Source organism: Numida meleagris, chromosome 4, assembly GCF_002078875.1.
Source record: "Numida meleagris isolate 19003 breed g44 Domestic line chromosome 4, NumMel1.0, whole genome shotgun sequence".
Classification (NCBI taxonomy): Eukaryota; Metazoa; Chordata; class Aves; order Galliformes; family Numididae; genus Numida; species Numida meleagris.
Genome location: NC_034412.1, coordinates 39,052,483 through 39,077,078, shown reverse-complemented (window position 1 = coordinate 39,077,078; position 24,596 = coordinate 39,052,483). Strand labels below are relative to the sequence as shown.

General features: G+C 41.1%; 1 protein-coding gene across 28 annotated transcripts in view; it reads left to right on the top strand.

The window, feature by feature from the left end:
• The window catches only part of CSGALNACT1 (chondroitin sulfate N-acetylgalactosaminyltransferase 1), a 46,125-nt gene extending 22,375 nt beyond the window's left edge, over positions 1–23,750 (top strand). For 24 of the 28 annotated variants that reach the window (XM_021394260.1, XM_021394272.1, XM_021394280.1 and 21 more), the window contains 8 exons: positions 7,886–8,142; positions 9,802–10,721; positions 16,486–16,702; positions 18,044–18,145; positions 18,802–18,980; positions 19,394–19,488; positions 21,913–21,994; positions 22,363–23,750. In XM_021394260.1, coding sequence (XP_021249935.1) covers positions 10,088–10,721; positions 16,486–16,702; positions 18,044–18,145; positions 18,802–18,980; positions 19,394–19,488; positions 21,913–21,994; positions 22,363–22,646 — 1,593 coding nt within the window. In that variant the 5' untranslated portion in view covers positions 7,886–8,142; positions 9,802–10,087 and the 3' untranslated portion in view covers positions 22,647–23,750. Of the gene's footprint in view, positions 1–1,450; positions 1,530–2,791; positions 3,215–7,885; positions 8,143–9,801; positions 10,722–16,485; positions 16,703–18,043; positions 18,146–18,801; positions 18,981–19,393; positions 19,489–21,912; positions 21,995–22,362 lie in introns of those variants that run through there. The other 4 variants (XM_021394263.1, XM_021394281.1, XM_021394282.1 and 1 more) reach the window with 4 other exon arrangements.

Sequence of the window (24,596 nt, the reverse complement as noted above, 5' to 3'; positions counted from 1 at the left end):
AACGCGGACACCACAGCTAGGTCAGGTTGCCTGGGGCCTTATCCAGCTTCGCCTTGAAAGTCTCCAGGTACAGGGCATCAGCCACATCACTGGGCAGCCTGTTCCAGTGCTTCACCGCCCTCACGGTAAAAGATCTTTTCCTTGTATCTAATCTAAACCTACCCTCTTTGAGCTTGAAACCATTTCCCCTTGCTCTGTCACCACAGACCCTGCTAGAGAGTCTGTCCCCTTCTTTCCTGTAGCTCCCTTTTAGATACTGAAAGGCTGCTCTCAGGTCTCTCTGAAGCCTTTTCTTCTCCAGGCTGAACAGCCCTGGCTCTTTCAGCCTGTCCTTGTAGGAGAGGTGTACCATCCCTCGGATCATTTTTGTGGATACACTTGAACAGGTCCCTGTCTATCCTGTAATGAGGACTTGACATCTGGATGCAGAACTCCAGGTGAGGCCTCACCAGCACAGTGTAGAGGGGCAGGATCACCTCCCTCGACCTGCTGGCCACACTTCTTTTGGTGCAGCCCAAGGTACGGTTGGCTTTCTGGGCTGTGAGGGTAGCCCAGAAAAATGCTCCACATACACATGCTGACAGCATTTACTCTAATTTCATTATTTTCTATAGGGTCTTTCAACTGGTGTTTTCCTAGCTAACATCCCCAACAGTTGCTGGCTGCTATTAACCTAGTTTCCTTTCTCTTTCAGCCAAGAAACTGTTGGATTCTCATAATTTTTCTTAAGGTCCAGTATTGGAAAACTGCCTATTAAATTGACTGCAGTTTTCCCATCAGTAGGAGGACCATTATTCATTTAGGGACCATTGAAATACTTGTAGTGAGACAAAGTTGTTGCGGTTTCACTTCACAACAGCTCTTCTTAATAACCCTTGTTGAACCAAGTGTGTGCTGATAGGACAGTGTTTAAAAGTTGATGGAGACGTAACAATAAAAAATACAGATCTTAGTTTTAAGTCCTTCAGGTCTTTCATTAGTGTGAAAGTAATACCATCTCTAATGTGTGGGGCTTTAAGAACTAGATTCATACCTACCCCTCATCTGAGTGTTAGTGTTTTTAACAGTTAATAGGAATAATCAGTTATCAGAATGAGGACTTGAAGCATGTGGACCTGTGATCCAGAATGTTAGGTGATTAGAGAAATTAGGAGTGAATGGAACAGAACGTTCTCTTAAGAGACTACAGAAAACAGCTGCATGGCATTTTTTATGAGTTTGAAAACTGGCAAATGAGAGGATACTGGCTTGGGGATGGGACTGTCTTTCTCTGCATTAAACAGTCTTCTTGAAATTAGTATGATTTTTGATTCTACGGAAAACTTAGGAGGAGAATGGAGAAATCTGTAACGACATAGCAGCAATTCCTCCTTTTTATTTCATTAGCTTGTGTAGCTATGCGAGCACATGCTCTAGCCAATATTTTTTTTTAAAAAGGTATCATTTGCAGGCAGATCTCCATATGAATAGAAACGGACTGAATAGCAAGAAGCTTCATCTCTTAAGGAAGTCTTTCTTGAAATGTTCGGGTAGGTTATGAGAGTTGTGCTGTCTAGTTTTCTGAAAAGCTTTGTAAATACATGTTATTTCAAGAAACTGTTCACTTTAAAGTTATTATCCTGTAAAAAGAAAAATGTTGGGTTTGCATCAACTTTGAGGTATGAATTGTTATATCAGACTGAAACAGATACATCTGTGATAGAATGAGGAAAAAGTGTTATCCTGTACGTTCATATTGCATGTGTTATTTCACAAGTTTGCATGAAATGTGCTTTGCTTCTGACTGAAGCCTGAAGCTGTTGTGTAAGAGCTATGCTCTTTGGAACCTTTCAGGAAATGCTGACCTGACTGTGGGGTACACTTCTCCTGTGTAACAAAAGGAGAAAAAAAAGCTAGCTTTTACTGGCAAGGGAAACTGGCTTTACTTTTGTCATCAGTCAGCTCTAGGTTATGGAACCAGGATGCCTCTTGGGTGAACTCATAAAACTTAACGGTTCTCTAGCTGAAGGGCTGGTTTTCAAGAGCTATTGACAGGTCTGGAATAATTGTAATTAAATTCTCTGTAATACAATATATTTTCAGTGCCAGACAGCAGAAGAATTCAAGAAGGAACTGCAGTTTTTTAATGACTGGAGAAAACTTAAATCATCATTGTGGCTGTTAATAAGTAGATCAGTCTACTTGTTTGAATTGCAGTGATCTATAAAGAACTTGAAGGCTTAGATCTAGATCCCATTTTTCCTATGATTTGAGGTTCAGAGCTGTATTCTTAGAAACTGAATTAACTGTGAGCATGTATCCATTAACACTTGGAAAACATGGCTTGGATTGCTTAAAGGAGAGAGAAATGTGGTGAAATTTTTCATAAAATTAATAACATACTTTTACAGACATTTGACTAAAACTGATGGGTTTTGTGGGCCTTTGTACATTCTTGCATTTTTGAAGAAAGACACAAAGCCTGATGTGAAGTGGAAGTTGCAGCAGCCATTTGTTAAAGCAAAGTAGGCTATCTGACCTGTTGAAATATTTTATTGCAAAGAAAGTTAATGTAAGAATTTTATGCTCAAGTAGATAATACAGTATTAAAAGTAGAAAGCCTTCCTTTTTTTTCCGTCTGCCTTGGCCTCTTCTGTAGAAACATTGCTGTAATTTATCTTCGTAAGTTCCCATAATAGAGAATTGGCTAGCTGAGGGATGAGGGTGGGGTAGGTGAGATTCAAATACCATGTGTGTCAAATAAAAAAAAACCTGAAAAAATATCACAAAACTTTTCCTAAGAGAAAAGATTTTTTTAAAGAAAAACAAAAGGGAGATAACTAGGAAAGCGACATCTTTTCTAAGAATTGCTATCAGATTCTTAATTTGATATTGCAAGATAACGATAGGTCTTTGACCAAAACCACGTATCAGAGCAGCGGTGATGAGCTGTGGGATGTGTTGATTTTTACATTAAGTGTGAGCCTGGGGGAGGAAGGAAATGGAGGCTGACTCAGGACTGGTCTCTTCCTGTTGGTCAGCACTGAGCAGGCTGATAAGAGAAATACAGACAAGCAGAGCTTGGGTGTAGGTACATGAATTTTGGTGTCTGCAAGAATGCAAGTATTAGAGGTGTGTGCGTGTAAAGCCTGGGTACTGTCTCAATACCGGACCAGCTTGCAGTAATTTTGTGACATCCTTGGTAATGTAAACAGCAGTATTAGCTCCTATCTTGGTAAGTTTGCTCAGCTGAGGTAACATCTCAAGACGCTTTTTTTCTTGCACCCTTTTTGTTATTTTATTTGAAGCACTGCCTTGGTGTCAGACTACCCAGGAAATCTCACTAGAAGTAAGGGGAGCACAAAATAAAAGGCTCTGCATGACCATGGAGATACAGCAGTAGACTTGTGGGAAACAGATGGCTCTCTTCAGTCCCTGTGAGCTGGACTCAAGAGGGAGGAAACCTCCTCCGTTGCCAACTCTGCTGGTACTAATGAAGTTCGAGTCCACCATTTAGATCGGTGCCAGCCATCTTCTGTGGAGGGGATTTCTGGCAGGAAGGACAGGAGGGAATCTCCAGGTCAGATGAGATTGTTCAGGCCTCCTAAAGTAGTACTGCTGTCTTACAAGAATTTTTATGAGGTGGGGATCTAAGTCATTGTTATCGTACTTCATTACTTAACAGTTCCTCTCAATGCAGTGGACTTGTATTGTACCTGGCAGTTCCAGCTGAAAGACTGGTCTGATTGCATCTGAACATCAGAGTGTTTATATAGTGCTGACAAAACAAACCTGGTTCAGTCTAGCTAGAGCCTGCCTTTTTCTGAACCCATCTTAGTCACACAAGCTCATGCATTTATAGCAGTGGGTAAAAAAAACTCCTGTGCTTAATTAGAAGCATGCTAAATCCTTCACTGATTTTTGACCTCCCTCACAGATCATGCACATGTACAGAATTCTGGATTTCCACAGATGTCTGACTGTGGTGGTACTGTGTGATGTACATCTGGCAGAATCCCTTGGACTCCTGGTGTAAAGTGACATTAGTGTGTAGATTATGCAAATATTTTAAGTAATGAGATCACTTGGCGTATGGAAAAGATAGGTCTTAGCCTGCAGACATTCATGGTGTATCGTTACATAGGTATAGATCCCTTCATTTTTACAGGCCTTCTGTTGCTGGTCTGAGCTACTTCTGTAAGTCTGGTCATCTGTGTTCTTAAAAGGAGCAATTCTTCATTGTGGTGGCATTCAGTTTTCTTTTGCCTGTGTGCATTACTGAGTGCATGTATGTAAATACTGCAAAGTGAAGTAACAGCATTTTTCTTTGCCCAGGCTTACACAGATAAGCAAAACTCGTCTGTTGCTTGTTTTAATGAGGAAATATATATTTTTCATACACACTTTGTTATGCTGACTCTGAACTACTTCAGAAGTTGTTACAGCTAAGCGTTGTGTTTGAACTGTTTAGTTTTCTCTGGAAATCCTCTGTATACAGAGCAGCTGCTGAAGTAGATGTCCTAGCAAATGTAGGACAGTAACTCCTAGCAGTTAACTGAATGTAGGCTATCCTTGTTCTGTTAGTTGGTTTCCTGCAGTTACGGAAAGTTACTGATTTACCTTAATAAGAGGGAAGTAATGAAACTAGCAGCGTGAGGGTCCAGAGTGCTGACAAACAGAATTGATAATTCCATTACCGTTCATGTTTTTGAGGACTTCTTGGTTCAAGACTGCATGTAATAGTTACTGGAACTGCTTTGCAAGATAATCAGATTGTAATGACTAATTATAGGGGGGAGCAGTTCAATTGCCTTCCTGTGAGCGGGGTTAGAGACTTTGAGATTACAGGTGGTAATGCATGTGTGATCGTCCCAGAGGGCTCGTCAGGTTAAGAAATGTTTTTACAATCAGTTATGTACTGTCTTCAAGTACGATTTGCATTTCATAGTATCATTAAGGTTGGGAAAGACCACTTAGAGCTTCTAGTCCAACCATCAAGCCTTCACCACCATATCTGCTAAACCATGTCACTCAGTGCCACATCCACATGTTTCTTGAACATCTCCAGGGACAGCGACTCCACCACCTCCCTGGGCAGCCTGTTCCAATGCCTCACCACACTTTCTGAGGGAGAAACTTTTTCGAAATATCCAACCTGAATCTCCCTGGTGCGACTTGAGGCCACTCTCTCTAGTTCTATTACTAGTTATGTGGGAGAAGAGGCTGACCCCACCTCAATAGAAGCTCCTGTCAGGTAGTTGTAGAAAGTGATAAGGTCACCCCTGAGCCTCCCCTTGTTTCAGACTAAACAGTCGCAGCTCCCTCAGCTGCTCCTCATAAGGCCTGTGCTGCAGACCCCTCACCAGCTTTGCTGTCCTCCTGGACATGCTCCTGAGCCTCCATCTCTTTCTTGTAGAGAGGGGCCCAACACTGAATGTAGTATTTTAGGTGTAGCCTCACCAGTGCTTAGTACAGGGGGACAGTCACCTCTCTGGTTCTACTGATGACACCATTTCTGTTACAAGCCAGGATGCCATTGGTGGTCTTGGCCACCTGGGTATGCTGCTGGCTCTTGTTCAACTGGCTGAATGTGTTTTATCAAAAATAAAAATTTAAAATCAAAATGTAACGTTTTAATTTAGCATTCTGATTCTGGACCCAGTTTTCTTTTGGATGCATGAGTGTCTTTTTAACAGCAAACAATGCGGAAAGATTATGAAAGTACATCCAGTCAGTTTATCTGACAGGCTCTTTGTTTGGCTTTTTGTGTCATTTAACACTGGACAGATAATAAAGATGGGATGCCCTGGGCTAAAACTCAGTTAGAAATCATGATGTAGCCTTGAAATAATTTATTTTTGCGTTCCCTCCACTTGCATTGTAAACATTTGTCAGACTGGATTTTGATCCTTGAGATGTGTTCCATGGTGATGAGAGGACTGGGGGGTAAGGGCTTTTTCTTTATCCTAACATTTAAAATAGAGTAATTTGTTCAATGTTATATGCAGTCCTTGCAATTCAAAAGCTCAAGGCAAATCCCAAGTGGCTGCAGTATTTTTGTTTTTTTGTAAGGCACTTAGTCTGGGTGAAACATCTGTTTCCTTCTCCCTGCAGCTCATTTTGATGGTTAATATGATTCTAATAATGTGTGCTGCTGTTTAGTGAAGGCATCTCGAACGCCTCCATGAAAACTAATTGCAGCTTCTGCCATTCAACGTATCTTTAAAAAAGAATTTTAGAAAGTTTAAAATCTAAAATGGCAGTTGCCTGTCTCAGTTACACCTGTGATAAGGAACTGTGGCAGAAAGTATGTGAAGATAAGGAGTTACGGGCAAATGCCAAGTGCCATATATGCTGAGAGACTGCTGACTGTGCAGATAGGACTGTTCTGCCGTCCATTTCAGTCCTCAGCATAATGAGTAAGGAGAGTGTAGAGCTCAGAGGGGAGAAGTGTACGTAAAGATAGATGGCTTACATTGTTTTGAGTTTCCTTTCTGCATTAAGTCACACTTGGATTTTTGAGAGCCAGAACTTGTGGCATGAGACATGCTCCTTTCAGAGCAGAGAAATTTTTTTGTACCTCTACAATCCCTTAAAAATCAGAATACTGGTGAGTAACAGCAGTGAGTAACTGAGTGCATGCCATCCAAAATTTCGAACCAACTTTCCTAAGTTTTGCCACTCCCTATGGCTGAGGCCAGCACTCGGTTGTACAGAGCAGTTTCCACAGCAGTAACAGAACCTGCTGCTTAGTTTAGATAATTTTTGGGCCCAGACTCTCTGAAAACATCTGAGAAGCACCTCTGTGAGCTGGGCTGACCTCTGGCTGGGCTAGCAGGTTGAGCTGAGGTTGAAGATGTCTTTGCAAACAGAGGCTTTTTTAGAACTTATGTTCTTTTCCTTGGCTATTGGACTAACTGCTGGTATTCGTTAAAGCTCCTTTAAAGCTTAATACTACTCGATGCAGCTGACTGCTGTAAAATACAGAGGCATTATTGTCAGTTCCTGGAAAAATCCAGCACTTCATTTTGTCTCTGCTTTACCTCAGGCCCTCAGTGTGAAACTGCAGGTCTGGTGAAATCAACTGAACAGTTGTTAGGAGTTGCTATCCTTATCTTCCTGGTACCGTCTATGCAGCTGAGATGTTGTAGCCATGACCGTTTCTGGTATTGGCTTACTTTTCTTTGGCAGTGGTACGGATGAGAACTGCTTTCACAAGCATGTCCGAGAGACAGCGGTACAGTAGCGTCTCTATATTTCAGTGTCAAACACCGCCCACAAGGTGGGGTCACCGAAGCCACCAGTCCAACTTAAAAAGAGAGCTCTCACAGTAGAGGGCAAATAGCAAGTGCTTGTTGTCAGGATGCCTCTGATTCTGATGGTGAAATCCTCGTGGCTTGAATTTCTTGTTATGAGACTGCTGTTTCAAAGCATGGAGCAGCTCAGTTAATTTATTGTCCTGAAATGTGTTTTCAGAGGCTTTTTTGACAAGTGAGGTTGCGAACTAGAAAACTGGAAAGGAAAAGGAGTATTCCTCGAGAGACCCAGTATTTTTGAGCAAATATAGCTATATATGCATGTATATTTTAAGGTCAATGCTTGAAGAGCTCTTTACTCAAAACCTGAATCTGATTCTGCTTATAGAAATTGTCTGTTTATCTAAGGCATTGAGATGTAGTTTCAGTTTATACCATGTTAGCACAACTAATCCTTTCAGTGATGTTCAGCTTCTGCCAATTCTGTCAATGGACTAATTGTGCGAAGTGAAGCTTACAAGCACAGCAGTGTTTTATGTACTACATCTTACCACTTCCTGACTCTGTCTCACTACCTTCTTGCAGTCCTCTAGCCAGATCTGTTGTACAGTTAGAAATGCCCAGCTTTGACAAGCTCCTTTGCATTGCAGGAAGCCAACTTTTATAACGCATCCATAGGAAGCGTCTCCACTACAGCCTTTCACCACACAGGAGAGAGACTGAAGATGTAGGCAGCTGGCAAATGTGAAAGCGATGAAGAGGTGTTGTGAGGCTGACAGTGCTTTTTATAGAGCGTGTGTTTTCTGGGAAGGACGTAAGAAGGGAGATAAACAAGTGATGACTGTGGCAAGCTGAGAAATAGCTGCAGCAGACCAAGATGTGCCAAAGAGAAGATCACTGCAAAAAGGTAAGGATGCCAGCATCATCCTATCCTTTTTCCTCCTGCTTAAGTATTTTCTTCAACATCATTGATTCTTCCTTTGAAAACACTGACGTTTTCTGGAGAGTCTTGTAAATACTAAATAGCTATTCAGCGTTACTTTGAGAAAAACATGGTAGTATTTTTATAGCTCACTCTAGCCCCCTCAATTCCTTCTTTTTTTTCTTTCTAGCAACTCTGCAGACTGCTAAAATATTGATAATAGTTAAATGATCAGGAATATCCCTGGATAATTCCTGCATAGAGAGTAATAGTCCAGCAAGACACTGGTGTGGGGTGGGGGGGGGAATTCATGTAGAAGTTGATCAAGCCTTACAGAAGACTTTTTGGCTCAAGACTAGAATTAACTCTGAAAAGCACATTTTTTTCTTAAGTAAACTGTTTTTACTTAAGAGTCTGTCAGGAAGGATGCATGACTAACGGAACTACAAATCTGTTAGAAAAACCTGTGTGATAATGTCATGTCTGCATCCAAAGGGAGACTGTCTAGGGGTTAACTTGTGTTCAGGTCTGACAATGCAGTGTCACAGTGTGATTTAGGATGTTACTCAGTCTTGGCCTAAGTCTGTCAGCCGAACAAATGGTGAAGTTGCTTTCATGGATGTGGATTTGTGCCATAACTGAGGGTTTTTTAAAATTCTAGCGGTAGTGTTGTCAGCCTAACTGTTTTAATGTAGTTTATAGCTAGATCAATACTGATGTTCAGTCATTTAATTTTTCTTTCCTGACTTAACTATACTGAAGGACGTCTTAGTAACAAATAATTTTGAGTTTTAGCTTCCCTTAGGCTTAAAAAATGCCTGTGCTGGTTTTCCCTTAAACCTTCTCTGTGGTCTTTGCTCCTGGGCAGAGAGCACATGTGGAAAACACAATAGCGCTTGGCATTGTTGCAAGACTTATTCCATGTTAAGAGTAATGGAAGAGTACCTTAAAAAGTGGGGGTGGTGTGCAGTGATGATAGCCTTCTAGATGGTAACAAAACTCCTGATTTTGGGTAAGACTTAATCTGAATGCTCCTGAAAAACCCTCTCCCTAGTTCTTTGTGTTTTATGGGAGCATCTGGTAGATTGTGTCCAACTGAGTCTTAGTTTCAGCAGTTGGTCTTCTAGTTTCTTGGGTCTCAAATTACTCTCCAGATGAGGCTTCATATATTAGAACAGGATGACATTTTCAACCTGGTGTTTTGGAAAATATGTCCCTGGAAGCTGAAATGTATGTCTCAACTATGGGACCAAATGCCTTCAAAATTTGAGTGCTCCAGGATTTGAGAACTTGGAGGGCCAGCATTGCTCAGGTGAGCTGAGCACTTCAACATCTGACTGGAAAGTAATGGTAACAGATAATGACTTCCTAGTAATTCTAAGGCATGACAGAGTTGGAGGCCTGGACTACTTTCTGGTTGGCAATTATTGTAGTCATGTTGTTGAAAGCTGTGTTTGTGCACACACGATTGCCTGTGTAATGGTCTAAGCACCTTCTGAGTCTTAGCACAAATGGTTCGTGACTCTGAGAGCTGCCAGAGTGGCTGAGGGATGACAGTAAATTATTAGAATGTTCTCAAGCATTTGAACTGAATGACTAAATTTTGATGTGCCTGAATGACTGTCCTTGTTATTTGTTTTGCAGGTCCTCAGGCTCCATCAGCCACCAGCTGATCACACTGCAGCAGTGTAGGTGTTGCCATGAGGATTAGGAGGTGTCCTGTCTGCTTTGCTGTTTCTCTTTTGGTCCTGCTGAGTAAACACCAGAGAGTCCAATACGTGGGCAGAGCACACGTTTTAAGAGAGCTGTGAAACCAGTTGCTGTACATACATGCATCTGTGTAAAAGTACTCCAAGTCCAGGGGCCTCTGTGGCACTGCATGGATGTAAGAACTGTTACACTCATTGGGTTAGACTCTGCTTTTTGAGAGATGATGCTCCGACGAGGATTTCTTTTATTTCTCCCTCGACTTGTAGGCCTGCTGGTAGTGGCCTGTTGCTCTGTGTCCATTGTTTATATGCTGGCTTGCACACCCAAGGGTGACACCGAGCAGCTCGCATTGCCCAGGGTGCACAGTCCAACCGCCAAGGAGGGATATGAAGCTATTCTGCAGGAGCGAGAAGAGCAGCACCGCAACTACATCATCAGCTTGAAGAAACAAATAGCCCAGCTGAAGGCTGAGCTCCAGGGCAAGAGCGAGCAGCTTAAAAGCATGCAGGACCAAAACCCACACCCTCTGGACATTCGGCTTGACCACAGTAACCCAGAGAAGGCCCAGGCTAATCTGCTGGCTTTCCTCCGTGCCCAAATAGACAAAGCAGAGGTGCACAGTGGTGTTAAGCTGTCCACAGAGTATGCAGCTGTACCCTTTGAGAGCTTTACCCTGCAGAAGGTGTACCAGCTGGAGACAGGGCTGACACGCCACCCAGAAGAGAAACCTGTGAGGAAGGATAAGCGAGATGAGCTGGTAGAGGTTATCGAGTTAGCTGTTGGGAATTTGAACAATCTGGAGCGGGATGGCAATACAAAGCACCGCAAATACACAACTTCTGACTTCATTGAAGGTTTGTATGCAGACAGCAGGCTAGAGTCCACGTACAGAGCTGGTGAGCTCGTTCAGCATGACTGCCTTACTGAGGGGGATGGGATAACGTTACAGCACAGATGTATGGGACAGTCTTAGTGCTGTGACCCACTGAGGCTGTCTTGGACACAACTGTAGGATGACAGCTTGTCTGGGGAGCAGGACTTTGTGACAGTGAAACCTGTCAGTCTGTCATAGTGACCAGCAGTGTGTTTACAGTTCCCTAGTCATGTGGCTGCTTCAGAACTGACAGAGCAAGGAATAAATGACCGGGCTGCAATCCCAGCTTTCCGTTACCAGTATTAAGGTTGACAGCTCCAATTCAAATCCAAACAGTGTGGTTGCTCTGAGTTAAAAGGGCAGGGAATTGTGCAGCGGAAACATATAGGATAAGATTTCACGGGCCTTGTTTCTGAGGGCTCATGATTATTTATTATTGACTAAGAAAGCTACATTTTAATTTGTAATATGGTGTTCTGGTTTCTCTTTGTAGAAGCTGGCCCACTACCTGTTTTGTTGTTCAGTAGTGTTGTCTGAGATTTAATCCACAGCTGACCTCCCTGAATTTATATAAGAGCGGAAAATTATTTTCCTGATCTTGAAGTGTTTTTACTGCAGACTTAGGAGGCATTTTGGTAAGGTGCTTGCCTTTTATGTCTTTATTTTACTGAACACCAGGGAGCAGGGCATGGGCAGAGAGCTGGGAAGTGCTTGTCTACTTGACTGAAGCTATGCACTTGCAATTTGCTTCCTTCTGCTTGCTTATTTAAAAACACACTTCTTGTACGTTGCTTGCCATGTACATTGCTTCACGTTCCAATGAAGTTATTCCTTCTGTTAGAGCATGTTTTTTATGCACAGTCAAGGATTTTGCCTGGTGACCAGTGGACCAAGGCAGAAACTGGTGTGTGCCAAGGCACGTGGAGAGGAGGATGCATGCTGCAGCATGCATTGGTAGTGTTAGCTGGCTGGTAAAGCAGACTGGTTCCTTTTTCTAGAGCTGCCTGGGGCAACTCAGGCTTTCTGGGAGAGGTGACCAACCTCTGCATTGAAAGTAATAAAACTTAACCCTATGAGCTTTATATCATCTAGCAGTTTAAGAAATAACAGCACACGCAAGCTGTGTGCATCCCTTATATAGAACATGCTGTTACTGCCTTTGTCTTAAGGCTGGGCAGGTAAGAGGGATGAAACAAAAAAATCGGGTAATCAGGTTTTGAACTTGTCTCTGACCTTGAACTGCTGCTGTTGATGTGACACTTGTCTTTGTTTTTAGTCATATCAACAACCTTTGACACCTGCTTGAGTCCTGTTTACTCAGGTGTGTTGCTAATCGTGCAATTTAGCACAGCTAGCATATTAAGTGAAGCAAGAAAATCTGATTTGTTTGGGCCTCTTGCATGAATGTCTTTATTCTTGTAGCTCAAGTCTGTTCCCTGCCATCAGTTTTTCAGTACTAGGCCATTGCTAATGTATAGCAGAAGATGGTGGTGTGCAGAAAGAAGGTGTTTCTTCAAGTACTTATACTTAATGAAAAGTGCTTTGTCTCTGTGACTATGATCTCTTAAAGTGTTGCATCCTCTGCAGTTTATAGACAGAACCACTTGTGCACAGGAATTAGACTGTGACCCTTCCACCTTACATCTGAGCTAAACTCCTCCTAGACAGATTTGCTGTTAACGTGAAATTTGGGTATGCTTCTCAGACAGCTCTCCTTCCAAGAGTAATAGCTGACACATGGTGGAATTTTCCATTTTTTTCTACTCAGAACTGAGAGAAGAACACCTTCCTCGGAGCCTGAAACGTATCCATCTGGCTGCTGCTCTGCTCTTGCTGCTCTGTTTATGGAGAGACACTTGGGCCGTTCAACTGCTGTAATCTTGCCCTTGGCCCCCTTGTTTGTCCCACTTTATATTCCAAGTTCACTGGATTTCAGCCTCAAGGAGTTACTAAGAAACAGCGTGGAAAAGATCAGAAATGTCTATATATTATAAGCAGGCAAAGAACTGTTACATTTCCTATTGTAAGCCTATTGCTTAGTGGGCAAAGTAGCAGGTTTGATCATTAATTCATGTAGGCTGCAGCACAGCTGAACAGATTGGGAAGTCCTGTCATTTTCTCAAAGGTGGAAGTAATGATTTGCACACACTCAAACACTGAGCAGTGTTACCAACGGAGCACTTACAAAAGGTCTCTTGTTTTTCTCCAAAAATGCTGTTATGGTACTGTCGCATAGGTTGTACCATAAGTTTTTCTGCCTAAAGTATGTGGCTATCTAATAATTGGCGTTTTAAATAGGATGTGAGACAAATAAAAAGGAGTGGCTCTGCTTTCTCAAGTTGATGAGTATCGGTGATGGGCTACCCAGTGCAGTTTTACCCTGGAAACTTACTGGGAGAAAGGATAGAGCCTTTCCTTAAAAACTTTTTTCTTACTATGTGAAGTGGGAAGACCACTGTAATACTGAGTGGTAAAGGGAATGGTGAATGCTGACAAATGCTAAAAGTGATTCCTGTAGTGTCCAACAGAAGATCAGTAGCGGGCTTGCATATAGTCATGGAATCATTTAGAGGTCTTTTCCCATCTAAGATCATCTAATCCACCCATCCATCTACCACCGATATTGCATCCAGGGAATGTTTCTGTTGACAGTGGAGAACCTGAAGTCTATCATCTCAGTGGAACCGAGGCTAAAATTAACATCTACTAAACAGCATTTTGATCCTGTTGCATGGCTGTTTACTAGTTCTCACAGATCATGTAGATCTCTGCAGCTTGCTTGCCTGCCCTAATGAATAGAGATCAGATAGTTCCATTTCTTCAGAGTGCCATAGGAATCGCTGTCCCAAATACTGAACACTTACTGCTCTTTAGTCAGTCCTTCAGCCTAGGTCATTTTTTGCTGCTCACTTGTCCTTTTTGCTTCATGTTAGCGCTAGTCTCTCTGATCCGCAGCTGCTGTTCACTTAACCTATTTGTATGGGGTTTTCAAAGGCTTTGGCTTTCCTTCCCACCTCTGTAAGGAGCGGTGCAAATTCTGAGACACAGCTGCTGTGGTGTAAGCCATAGGTGGTTAATTGACCTTCCTTTACCCATAGTGAACATTTTCACAACCTTTTTAGGAAAGGTTTTTCTTTTTTGGTTTTCTAAGACATTTTTTCCCCATCCTCATCACTTAAAATTGAGACTGTTTGCGTCTTTAAGTCATATGGAAAGTCCTAATAGCACAAGTGATGCAAAACCTTTGGAAATGGGGGGAAAAAAACAACTAACAATCATGTGGAAGGCAGGATGTTCTGCTGTGAGTCCCCACCATGACTCAAGACATTAGGCTCATTTCCAAGGCTTGCTGCCTGACCTTGGGCAAATCACATTGCTCCCTTTTTTTAGAAAAAGTTACGTAAGCACCTAAACTGGCAGAAGTTTTTTTGTTTAAAAAAACAACAACAAACAATGCAAAAACAACCAGATGGTTATGCTCAATGCACACTTACACTACTTAAATTACCTGTGTTAAGCTTGCATTCAGTTCCCTTAAAGAAAATGTTAGAATTATAAATTCCTGGATTACCACTGTGCACAAGAGGACTTTGCCTTTGCCTGGGCTGCTTGTTTTCAGCTGTGCTACAAGTCTTGAACAGAGCTGTGGTGCTAGAAAAAGCCTCTGTTGATGTGTGTATAGCATTGGGTAGGGACCTGTTGAGACACCATGTGCACTCTCCTTAAAGGAGCCTCTTGTTTATTTGACGAAGCTTCCCCAATTTGACAAATACAGTATGTACCTCTGGGGAAGTGGTATTTACGGGCACACTGTTTCTTGGCTGCAGTAGGAGAGGATGTAGAGAAGTTATAGATGTCACCTTGTAGGTGTTATTAAATTTGTTAATTAGATCTTTGTTATGAAAAATGTTGGTTCACTAAGTCAAAAATGAAACATTCCGATCTATTTATCTCCAGAGAAAATGTGTATCAGACTTATTTAGTTTTTTTTGTTTAGCTTAATGTCAGAAGGCTCTGTTATACTTCCACGAAACAAACTACCTTGGCATGTCCTGTGGTTGTTTTTTTTTTTTAAAAAAAAAAAGTATACCCAGCAGTACACTTGGATTATCAGGAAGCTTTATGTAATAGTGAGTGAGAAGAATTCAAAGGCCTAGATTTCCATTTTCTGACCATCAGAAAGAGGAAATGCAGGAACAGTTGGATCACCATTCAGATGATCTCCAGTGCAGGTTCAAGTTGAGTAATGACCGTTTATGGCTTGTACCTTGGGCTGATAGAAAAAGCTAGGGAGAATTAAGAGCACAGTTTAAAAGATTGGCAGAAGTATTAAGATGGATCTTCTGCCTCATTGGAGTCCTGTGTGATGCTGGAGGAATGGAGTATTTGTTAGGTAACCTGATATTAAAAATAAAACATGAAGGAAATAACAAGTCAGTACATTTTTTGCATATAGTATTAAGCAGCTGAAGTGCTCGTTAAGAATAGGACACTTAGGCAATGGCAGAGAAGATGAAACAGTGCACAGAACTCTTGCCAGATAAAATCGCTGCTTATGAATTTTTTGGATGTTCTTGCCATACCAATCGAAGACCTCCAACACAAAATGAAGAGCTTATGTCACTTGGCCATTCAAAGAATCTTTCAATACGGAATGTGAAACTGTTGTTCATAACCAGGCAAGGAAGAAAAAAAAAAAGAAAAAAGTCAACCTGAGAAGTTTTCTTCCAGGCATGTTTTTCTTAATGCTTGAGTTTCTGAAAGGGATGGAGAGCAGTGGAATTACACTCCTCTGCTGATGGAGTAGCTGAGACATTAACAGTGGGCTTAAGGAGTTAGGAAAAATTAAATGCTAGTTCTTCTTCATTGTAGTGGATACGGCTAAGAAAAAGCTCTTGAGTATGCGCTGCAGGGCCGGAAGCGTCATTTTGAATGGATAACAGCTGTAGGCTTTTGGCCATCTATGTCACATTTAACATACCAGAATACTGTTTTGGTAGGGTGTGACTGTTACTTTTACCTTTCATGCCAGTGCTCAGCATGGGACCAATTTCACCCATGGGAGATGTTGAAAGTTCATTCCATATAGTAAATAAACACATCCAAAAATACTCTCTACCTACCGTAGAAATCGTGTCAAGAAATGCCTATGCAGCCTTTACTTAACAGTGCCTGCTCTAATGCAGTGCCTAAGCCACGTTGTTGGTGGTTGTTTCCTTACACAGCCGTGCTGGGGCAGCATCACGGGGGCAGAGAGGGTGGCCCATGGGAGGAATGGACATAATGCAGTCTGTTCAAGGTAACAGTCCTTGGATACTTCGTATGAATTAAATATCCTTAGAAGCTGTCTGGTGCAGTCTGAAGGATTTGTCCAGGTTCTACTTTGTGGCAAATGCCACAGTGTCATCCTGGCAGACCATTGCCCAGGAGTGGGCATCATTGCCACAAGGGGGAAAAAAAAAAAGTCTGAGAGTTGAGGAATAGGAGAGTTTCGTCCTTATCCTACCCTAAGGGGGCCGTAACTCAGCCAAGTGTGCACCTGTTACAATACTGAGTAACTCCTACAGCCCAATCCCTGATGGAACCCCTCTTCCAAATGATGCTGAGTCACATACTGGTTTAATAGCAAATATCTTATGCCTCTGCAGCTTTTTCAGCTTAGATGTAGCCCATTAAGGTTGTATCCTTTTTCCCTGTGCTAGAGCTGAGTCTTACTCCAAAATGTCTCTCTTGTCTTCACACAGGGATCTACCGCACAGAAAAAGACAAAGGCACGTTGTATGAGTTGACTTTCAAAGGGGACACAAAACATCAGTTCAAGAAGATTGTTCTATTTCGGCCATTTGGTCCTGTAATGAAAGTGAAAAATGAGAATGTCAATATGGCCGACACGCTTATTAATGTCATTGTGCCATTGGCCAAGAGAGCCAGCAAATTTCGTCAGTTCATGCAGAATTTCAGGTAGGTCTCCATCCCAGTGCTGCCTCTCCTTTATGTTGCTTGCTAAGTAAGATGCAACTTCAGGAGTTGTTGAGACCTCCCTCAGTAAAAGTCATGCTACATGTATGTAGCATTTTACTGTTTGATTAAGAAATTGTTTTTGAGGCTAAAGAAAAATGAAAGGCATACAATTCTTAATGCATTCTGTTTAGCAGTGAAGGCAACTTTACTTCAGTTATCGGGGATTCTGATTTTCACATATCACAGGATCGTAGGGTTGGTAGGAACCTCTGAAGAGCATCTGGTCCAACCCCCCTGCTGAAGCAGGTTCCTGAGAGTAGGTTGTAGTACCTGGCTTGTGTGTCTAAGTCTGTTTTGTTGGGTGCATGTTATTACATGGTAGTGTAAGAATTTCATGCCATCAGTTGCAGAGGAACATTGCTAGGGAAAATAGAGAATTAGTGCTTCCGGACACTTTGCTAGGCTTTATTTGGGAAAATGTTAAGGTAATAAGAGTCAGAAAGGAAATGTATTCAAACGTCAGGATAGTTAGGGGTTGTTTGTTTTAAGTCCTTTTTCAGCAAAGATGTGATCTTTGGAGGGGAAATGTAACTGGAATGTAGCTTTAAATAGCTGCCTGGAGAAGGCCGACTTAGCAACAGATACTGACTCCTGCAATGAGATTTATTTTGCTAATTGCAGCCATCTATAAATAGGCTCCTTGTCTAAATTAACCGTCTGAAAGATGTTTGTTTTAGGATGGGAGAAATCACCCTTCAGTGAGGTGATCATGCTGATCTCTCTACTGATTAGAGAAACAATCTTGCTGATTAAACGTTGTACAAACGTGGCATGTCTAGTGTTAGGTCAAATTAGTTGTACCCTTAGGCTCTTGGCTTGATCTCCAGTTGATACTTAACTTTAGGAAATGTTCCATAGTGAAATGCCAAAGAACTGAACTTGGACGTATCCGTTATTAAAAAAAAAAAAAAAAAAAACACCCAATGTTAAGAAGTAGAGATTGCATAGCCTGTTTAAAATCCCTCTTATTATGTTCTTATAAGTAGCACTGTTAGTGCCTGCTGGATCGTTCTTCTTGAGTCTGGATGAGGGTTTTAGACAATGTTCCGTTAATATAGCAAACACTGTTCAGAGTTGTTATCCAGCCTGCCTAAAAGGTAGTCAGTCTGCAGTCCCTTCTGGCAGAGGCAGTGAGCCCCTTGGTCAGTGCAGAGATCTCTGTCAGTGAATTATGCCCTCGGGAATGCTTTCCAAGGTCCACCCTACTCTGTCTTGCCCAACAAGTGTTGGTTACTGAAGCAAGCTTCTGGGACAAGTCATAAATCTGTCTCTGTTCTCTAGGGAAACGGGCATTCAGCAGGACGGGAGAATTCACCTAACAGTAGTTTACTTTGGAAAAGAACAAGTGAATGAGGTCAAATCTATACTTGAAAATACCTCCAAGTAAGTATCTGAATATCTGATGTATGAACAGTGCACACAGTGATTGAATCATGAATTGGAGGCTAGATTTAAAAAAAAAAATCCTCAACTGCACTGGCGAAGAAGAAAATTCTTTGTTTGTATCAGGTGTAAATGGTGTTATTCTGATAGTCCCAGATTTTTGAAGGTGACTTTTCAACTGTTAAGTTTGAAGGCTGACTTCCAGAGACAGGTACAGATAATTTAGTAGAGTATACAGGACCTAGATGTTTTTGATCATCTAGCCAAAATACCTTGTTTTGATCAGCTTTGTTATAATCTCTCTGCTGTAAAAAGACCATTACTTATATAGATACCATAGGTAATATGACCACAGGTATTTTACAGTTGCCTGCTGAAGATATTCTTGTCCAGCTAAGCCTTATTGGGGTTTTTGTAAGGTCTGCCTAAGGAATGTCTCTGGCAGGAATGCTAGCATAGTTGTATGCAGGTCAAGCTCTGAAAGTAGATGTAGTGGAAATCTCCTCGAGACTTTTAAGAGGTCATCTATTCTGAAGTGCTTTCAGAACCCCAGTATGATAGATTTCTATGTTAATAGTTTCATATTGGATTCCTATCCCCACTTACACAAAGAGCTGGAAGTGAGCGTATGCTGATGAATATTTTCCTACCCCTAGATCAACCAACTTCAAGAACTTCACTTTCATCCAACTAAATGAAGAGTTTTCCAGGGGCAAAGGATTAGACATCGGTGCTCGAGTTTGGAAAGGAAGCAACGTTGTTCTTTTTTTTTGCGATGTGGACATATATTTCACAGCTGAATTCCTGAACTCTTGTAGATTGAACACACAGCCAGGTACTGCTACTCATGAAGTGTGTTGCCTTTCAGCAGATCCGTAGCCACTGTGTAACACTTCACTACAGTATTCTTGTATTTGAATTGGTAATGAAGTTGCTGTAAATCATTCTTAAAACTTAAGGAACTAATTAAGACATGTATGAAAATTCCATTGCTGGTTGGCTTCTGAAAAGTTACAGCACACCCACGCCCGCTTTGATTGAATTCCTTGCCCTCAGCACCTCTGCTTTCTGGAGCTGACTCTTTCTGTTGATTATATCCTCACATTCGCATTCCCATGCGAAGAACTTAGGCTAAGTTGAAAACTTATGTGACTGCATGGTTTTGGTCCAGTCTGGAGAGAATCTTGTAGGTGTGAGAAATGTTTTATACAGTTTAAAAAAAAATAATTAACCCATTGTCATTTCCAGGAAAGAAAGTTTTTTATCCTGTACTCTTCAGCCAATATAATCCCAGTATAATTTATGGCCATCAGGATTCCATCCCATCTTTAGAACAGCAGCTGGTAAGTATATGTTTTCTGAATGCATGCTTTAATATGAACAAAGCTCTCAATTTGAAATAGTGCATGTGCTCTTAGGAAGTATTTCCCTATTCCTTGTGCACAGTGATATGCATAAGACAAGAGGACTATGCAGACAAAATTAAGTATAGCAGTCACCTCACTGTGAGTCCTGCAGTTATTTTACCCAAAAATATATTGGTACCATTTATTTTAGCCCTTGTTTGTTACTTCATACCTGGAAACTAAGAACTTAATCTGCTGCTCTCTCAGAACGGGTTTTTCTAATTAGTGAACAACTTGTCCGTAGCATGGTGTCTTGGGGTGAAAGTCCCTGATGTTGCTCCTGTCTCCTCTTTGCACTACTTCCTTTCCTTATATCATGAAAAGTTGACGCTTGCCACAGCTGCCCCTCTTGCTGTGGGTGCTCCATCTGCCAGGACCTAGCCTGCCCCAGGCTGGGCACTCTTGCTGTAGTGAAGAGTTTGGAGTTGTTGGGAGCCCAGCAACAGTCACAACTGAGAAAGCCAGACATAAAATAAAGCATGCTTTTAGATGTAGGGAATGAGTAGTTGAAAGATCATAGCAGTATAGCACCTAGGGATTAAAAAAATACTTCTTCATTCACAGCATCTATGAAAAGACAATCTTTTTTTAAGCTGTCACACTTAAAATTTATTTTCAGTGTTATTGAAGGGTCTGGAAAATCCTTTTTACTGCTTTTGTCTCAAAGGAAACCTGTTGTGGCAATACTATAGAATTTGCTTTAGCTTTTCTCTCTGATGAGAATGTATTAGAGATCCTCGGGCTTGTAAACACTGTGCTTGGAAAGGAAATAGAGTTTAGCTCACAAACTCTCATAAATTCCACTGACTGCTTTGTCAGGACTGTGCAAATGTTTGTAGCTGATACTTGAATCATAAAATGTGATGCTTATTTCAGAAAAGCTTCTTGATTTCAAGAAGTACTGCCAATCTCATTTTTATGTAGATTTTTATATTTTCAGCTCACATTAGTTCCTGGGCATGAGGCCAGATCTCTGCCATTAAAACAAGACTGTTAGCTCTATCCCGGTACTTGGGCTGCTGAGAAAAAAAGACTTCTGAAATCTTTGAAAGAAATTGATTTGTGCAAGAGCTATTTGCACTAATGGGAAATAATAATGCTAATGCATGTGAGTAGCTTGCTTTGAGTGCATAGCTATGGAAATTTCTTGTTACAGTGCAGACCTGAAGGATAAAATCTTATTTTCCTTTTATTGGTTTCTTCAGTGGCTTGGCTTTTTAAGGGAGAGAAGAAACAAGAAAAGAAAGAGCAACAGGAGCAGTAAAATAAAAAAGCCACTAAAATGACAAAGGTTATGAACAAAAGGGGGAAGGCATGAATGAGAAGTCAGGAGAGACTATTTTGGAAGAGGAATTTTTGGTAAAGGAAATGCTGCTGGGATTGATAAATCCAGGAATGGAAATCCTGCCTCACCTCCTGCAACTTTGTTGCAAAGGAAGCCAAATTTTTCAAAAATAGCTGCTTAAGGGTGGATTTATAACCACCCCTTGAAGAAGATGAAGTACTGCTGACTTCCTTAGAGGTTTTAAATACCTGTCCCAGTCTGTTGAAACTCTTGGATGTCTCATGTTAGGTCACTCACATGTGAATTATGACCTTGGTGATCTATTTTTGTATATTTGCTTTGAAAATGATAGCTGTGGTCTCTAATTGCTCTGATTTTCTATCTATAATACACTATATTTTCATAGTCCATCTCAGTAGTGTGGACAGCATATCTGTTATGACAAAGATTTTTGTGGACTATATATTTACCTCTGAACATTTCTGGACTCTAGTTTTAGCTGATAGCTACAATAGTTATGTAATGAAAATTATTCTTACCACTTTTTAAATTTTGGTCAAAATTGAGTTAATCAAGAAGCTGTCATTTATACAATCAGGTCAGAACATCTGTTTTCTTCCAGAGCTCTTGTGGTCCACAATCCAGATGCCACCCATCAGGTCTATTGCAGAGTCTGGCTTTTCTGTCTTGCCAGTATGTTTCTTACGTGTGATTTGTATCCCGCAAAAAATGATTTTGGATGTTGATGTACCTCTGAAGAAGCAAACTCCAGATTGTGGTGGGATATTTCTCCATTTGATCTACTGCAGTAGGAGGGCAGCAAAACCTGGTCCCTTTCTGTCAGCTGTCCATGACAGCTAATGACGTGGTTGTTTTTCTGGGCAGAAACATGCTATGAATATCTACAGAAGTTGATAGATCAGCTACAGAAGTTGATAGATCAGCTACAGATTTACATGGTGTAGAGTAAATGGGCAGTTGTTCCTGTTTCTGACTGCGTTTGGGAACTTGTTTCTCTGCTGCTCACGCTGTAAGCATTTCTACTACCATATAAACTTTCCTTTCCCCTCATGCAGATTATTAAAAAAGAAACTGGATTTTGGAGAGACTTTGGTTTTGGGATGACTTGCCAGTACAGATCTGATTTTATCAACATAGGTAAGAAAAATACACTCAAATTCATTGTCTGTTTTACTGAAACTTCGAAAATTGTAATCAGCTTTCCTTTCCCTGGCCAGTGTGTCTATGCCTCTGCTTTGCAGCAGTGATCTGGCTAGGTGTTTGGACTATTCCCAAGTGCCATAGAGGTTACCAGAATCTAAGCACTGATTAGTACAAATAAAGCAATTTTGGCTGGTGGTGAAAGATTTGAAGTTGAGGGATTTTGGACACTTTGTTGGCAGAAAGCATGGCTGTTTTCAAGAGCTGACTGGAGCTGGAGAACAGCTGTAGTGCAATTAATAGCATCAAATTTGGTAGTGGAAGGTACTTATTTCTAGAGTTATTCTGGATTTTCTTTGTGTCAGGTGGATTTGATCTGGACATTAAAGGCTGGGGTGGTGAAGATGTACATCTGTACCGCAAATACCTTCACAGCAATCTCATCGTGATCAGAACGCCTGTCAGGGGTCTCTTCCATCTCTGGCATGAAAAACGATGTCTGGACGAGCTGACCCCAGAGCAATACAAAATGTGCATGCAATCCAAGGCCATGAACGAGGCTTCTCACGGCCAGCTAGGGATGCTTGTTTTCAGGCAAGAGATTGAAACTCACCTGCACAGACAGAAACTGAGCAGTAAGAAGACTTGAAGCCAGAAATTTGCTAACAAAAGATGGGTTAAGACTGAAAGAGGATGGAGATTTCAGCAGGCTGGCAGCAAAAGCAGATGAGGGAAAGTGCTTGTCCTCACTTCTTCTGATTTCTCTTAATAGGGCTTTTAAATTCTCCATTAGCCTGTCCAGCGCTTGCTCCCGGGGGAGACTTGAACACTTGATGAGATTAAAGGTCATGGAGACGATGAACATTCATAAATACCAGTATGATACAGTAACAAAGGATATGCTCTTCCATTGGAATGTTTGTAAGATGCATGCAGTTGTTTAAAAGATTGACCCATCGGTGGATCAGTAATAAGGAGCTATTTTCTACGTATCTAAAAAGGGCTGCATTCAAAAATATAAAGTTCCTGCTCTGAAAAGGAAATCTGATCGTTAACAGTGGTTAAGCTGGAGTGACCAAAAATCTTTTTTCCTTATGGGACTTCGGTGGGGGGACAGCTGCAGTGTACTTACAGGTTTATTCACCAGTTCATTCAGTGACAAGAGGCATCTCAGTGCTTTCTAATATTCAGAAAGAGAAAGCCCTGACGGTCAACTGATTTTTCCAGAACATGTAAGGTTAGTGTTGATTCTATTTTGTGGACAGTAAACAGAAAGCAATCAGCTGTGTCTGTATCACATGAATCAGATGGTGTATTTCTGCTTTAGAATACTGTAAGTATCTCAACTTTCTTTTTTTTAAATGGATTTGGTTTTGCCTGGGAATTATGTTGTCAATACTTGTGGTTTTCAAATTCTAGCCTTACTAGGAAACAGTACAGCCTTCCAACACTTGGAAAATGCTCTGCAGATCGGTTTTTCCGGTGGATGGGAACTTGGTTCAGATAAATGAATTGATTTTACTGTAGAAGCTGAGTGCTGGAAGGAAGAAACTTTACGCTGGAGAAGAGGAAACACATTTGAGCTTGGAGTACTGATTTAGCAGGAAGCTTCAAAGTCTGAATGCCAGTTACCAAAATTAATGAACATTTTCTGACTTTATACCAAAGCATTCCTTCTAAACCAAATCTAGAATCTTGCCCAAGGCATTGCAGCTTTTTGTAATTAACAAAAATAAAATTTTTTGATGAATTACAGGACCCTGGTAATTCTCTTACGGTAATTATAGGTGCATTCATAAAATTAGCCATCTTAATAGTTTTTTTTTTCAGTGATCTAAAACTGTTCAAAATGAGTTATTGTTTTTGTAGAGCATTTTCTTTTAATGCTGACTGCTGTTTATCATTTTAATGTTAAATAGCCAACAGAAAATGCATGGGTTTGTCAGTGTCATTTATTTACCTAAATGCTGTTTTTCTGAGTGGTCTCTTTGCTTTATAGCTTCAGATGAATTCAAGGCAGTCTAGAACTAGGTTCTAATGTGGTTTTTGGGTTGTAAAAGCTGGGGGCAATAAGTACAAAAGACAGCAATTACCAATGAATAAAATGCCACTTGTCCTTTTGCTGAGTGATAGGAGGAGTGTTTGTGGACTTCTCTAGAAAGTACTGCATGCAGAACCTGCAGAGAATGTGCTACTGCTGTTAGTACTTCCTTTTGTGTATGTTTACATGTTTGCCTTCTGTTAGATGCAAGTGACCTTTACTGTACTTTCCTTGTGAAACACCAAGCATGTCCCAAAACAGTGCAAAAATACACAAAGATGTGCTGGAAAGAGAGAGAACTCTTTATGCTTAGAAAAGAAACCTTAATTCGTCACTTACCATACCTTCAGCAATAACTCAAGTAGATCTTCCAAAGAATGTTTTTCTTTCCAGCATGCATGGTAAACTGTTAGTAAATCAATCTGTTCTGATGGAGAAATCTGACACATGTTATTGTACTGGGAGGAGCCAGGCATGTTGAATGCATCTGAGAGCTGTGATCACTGCTGTTCCAAAGTGAAAGCTTTTCCTACAGTCCCATTTAACCTGGATTTGAAA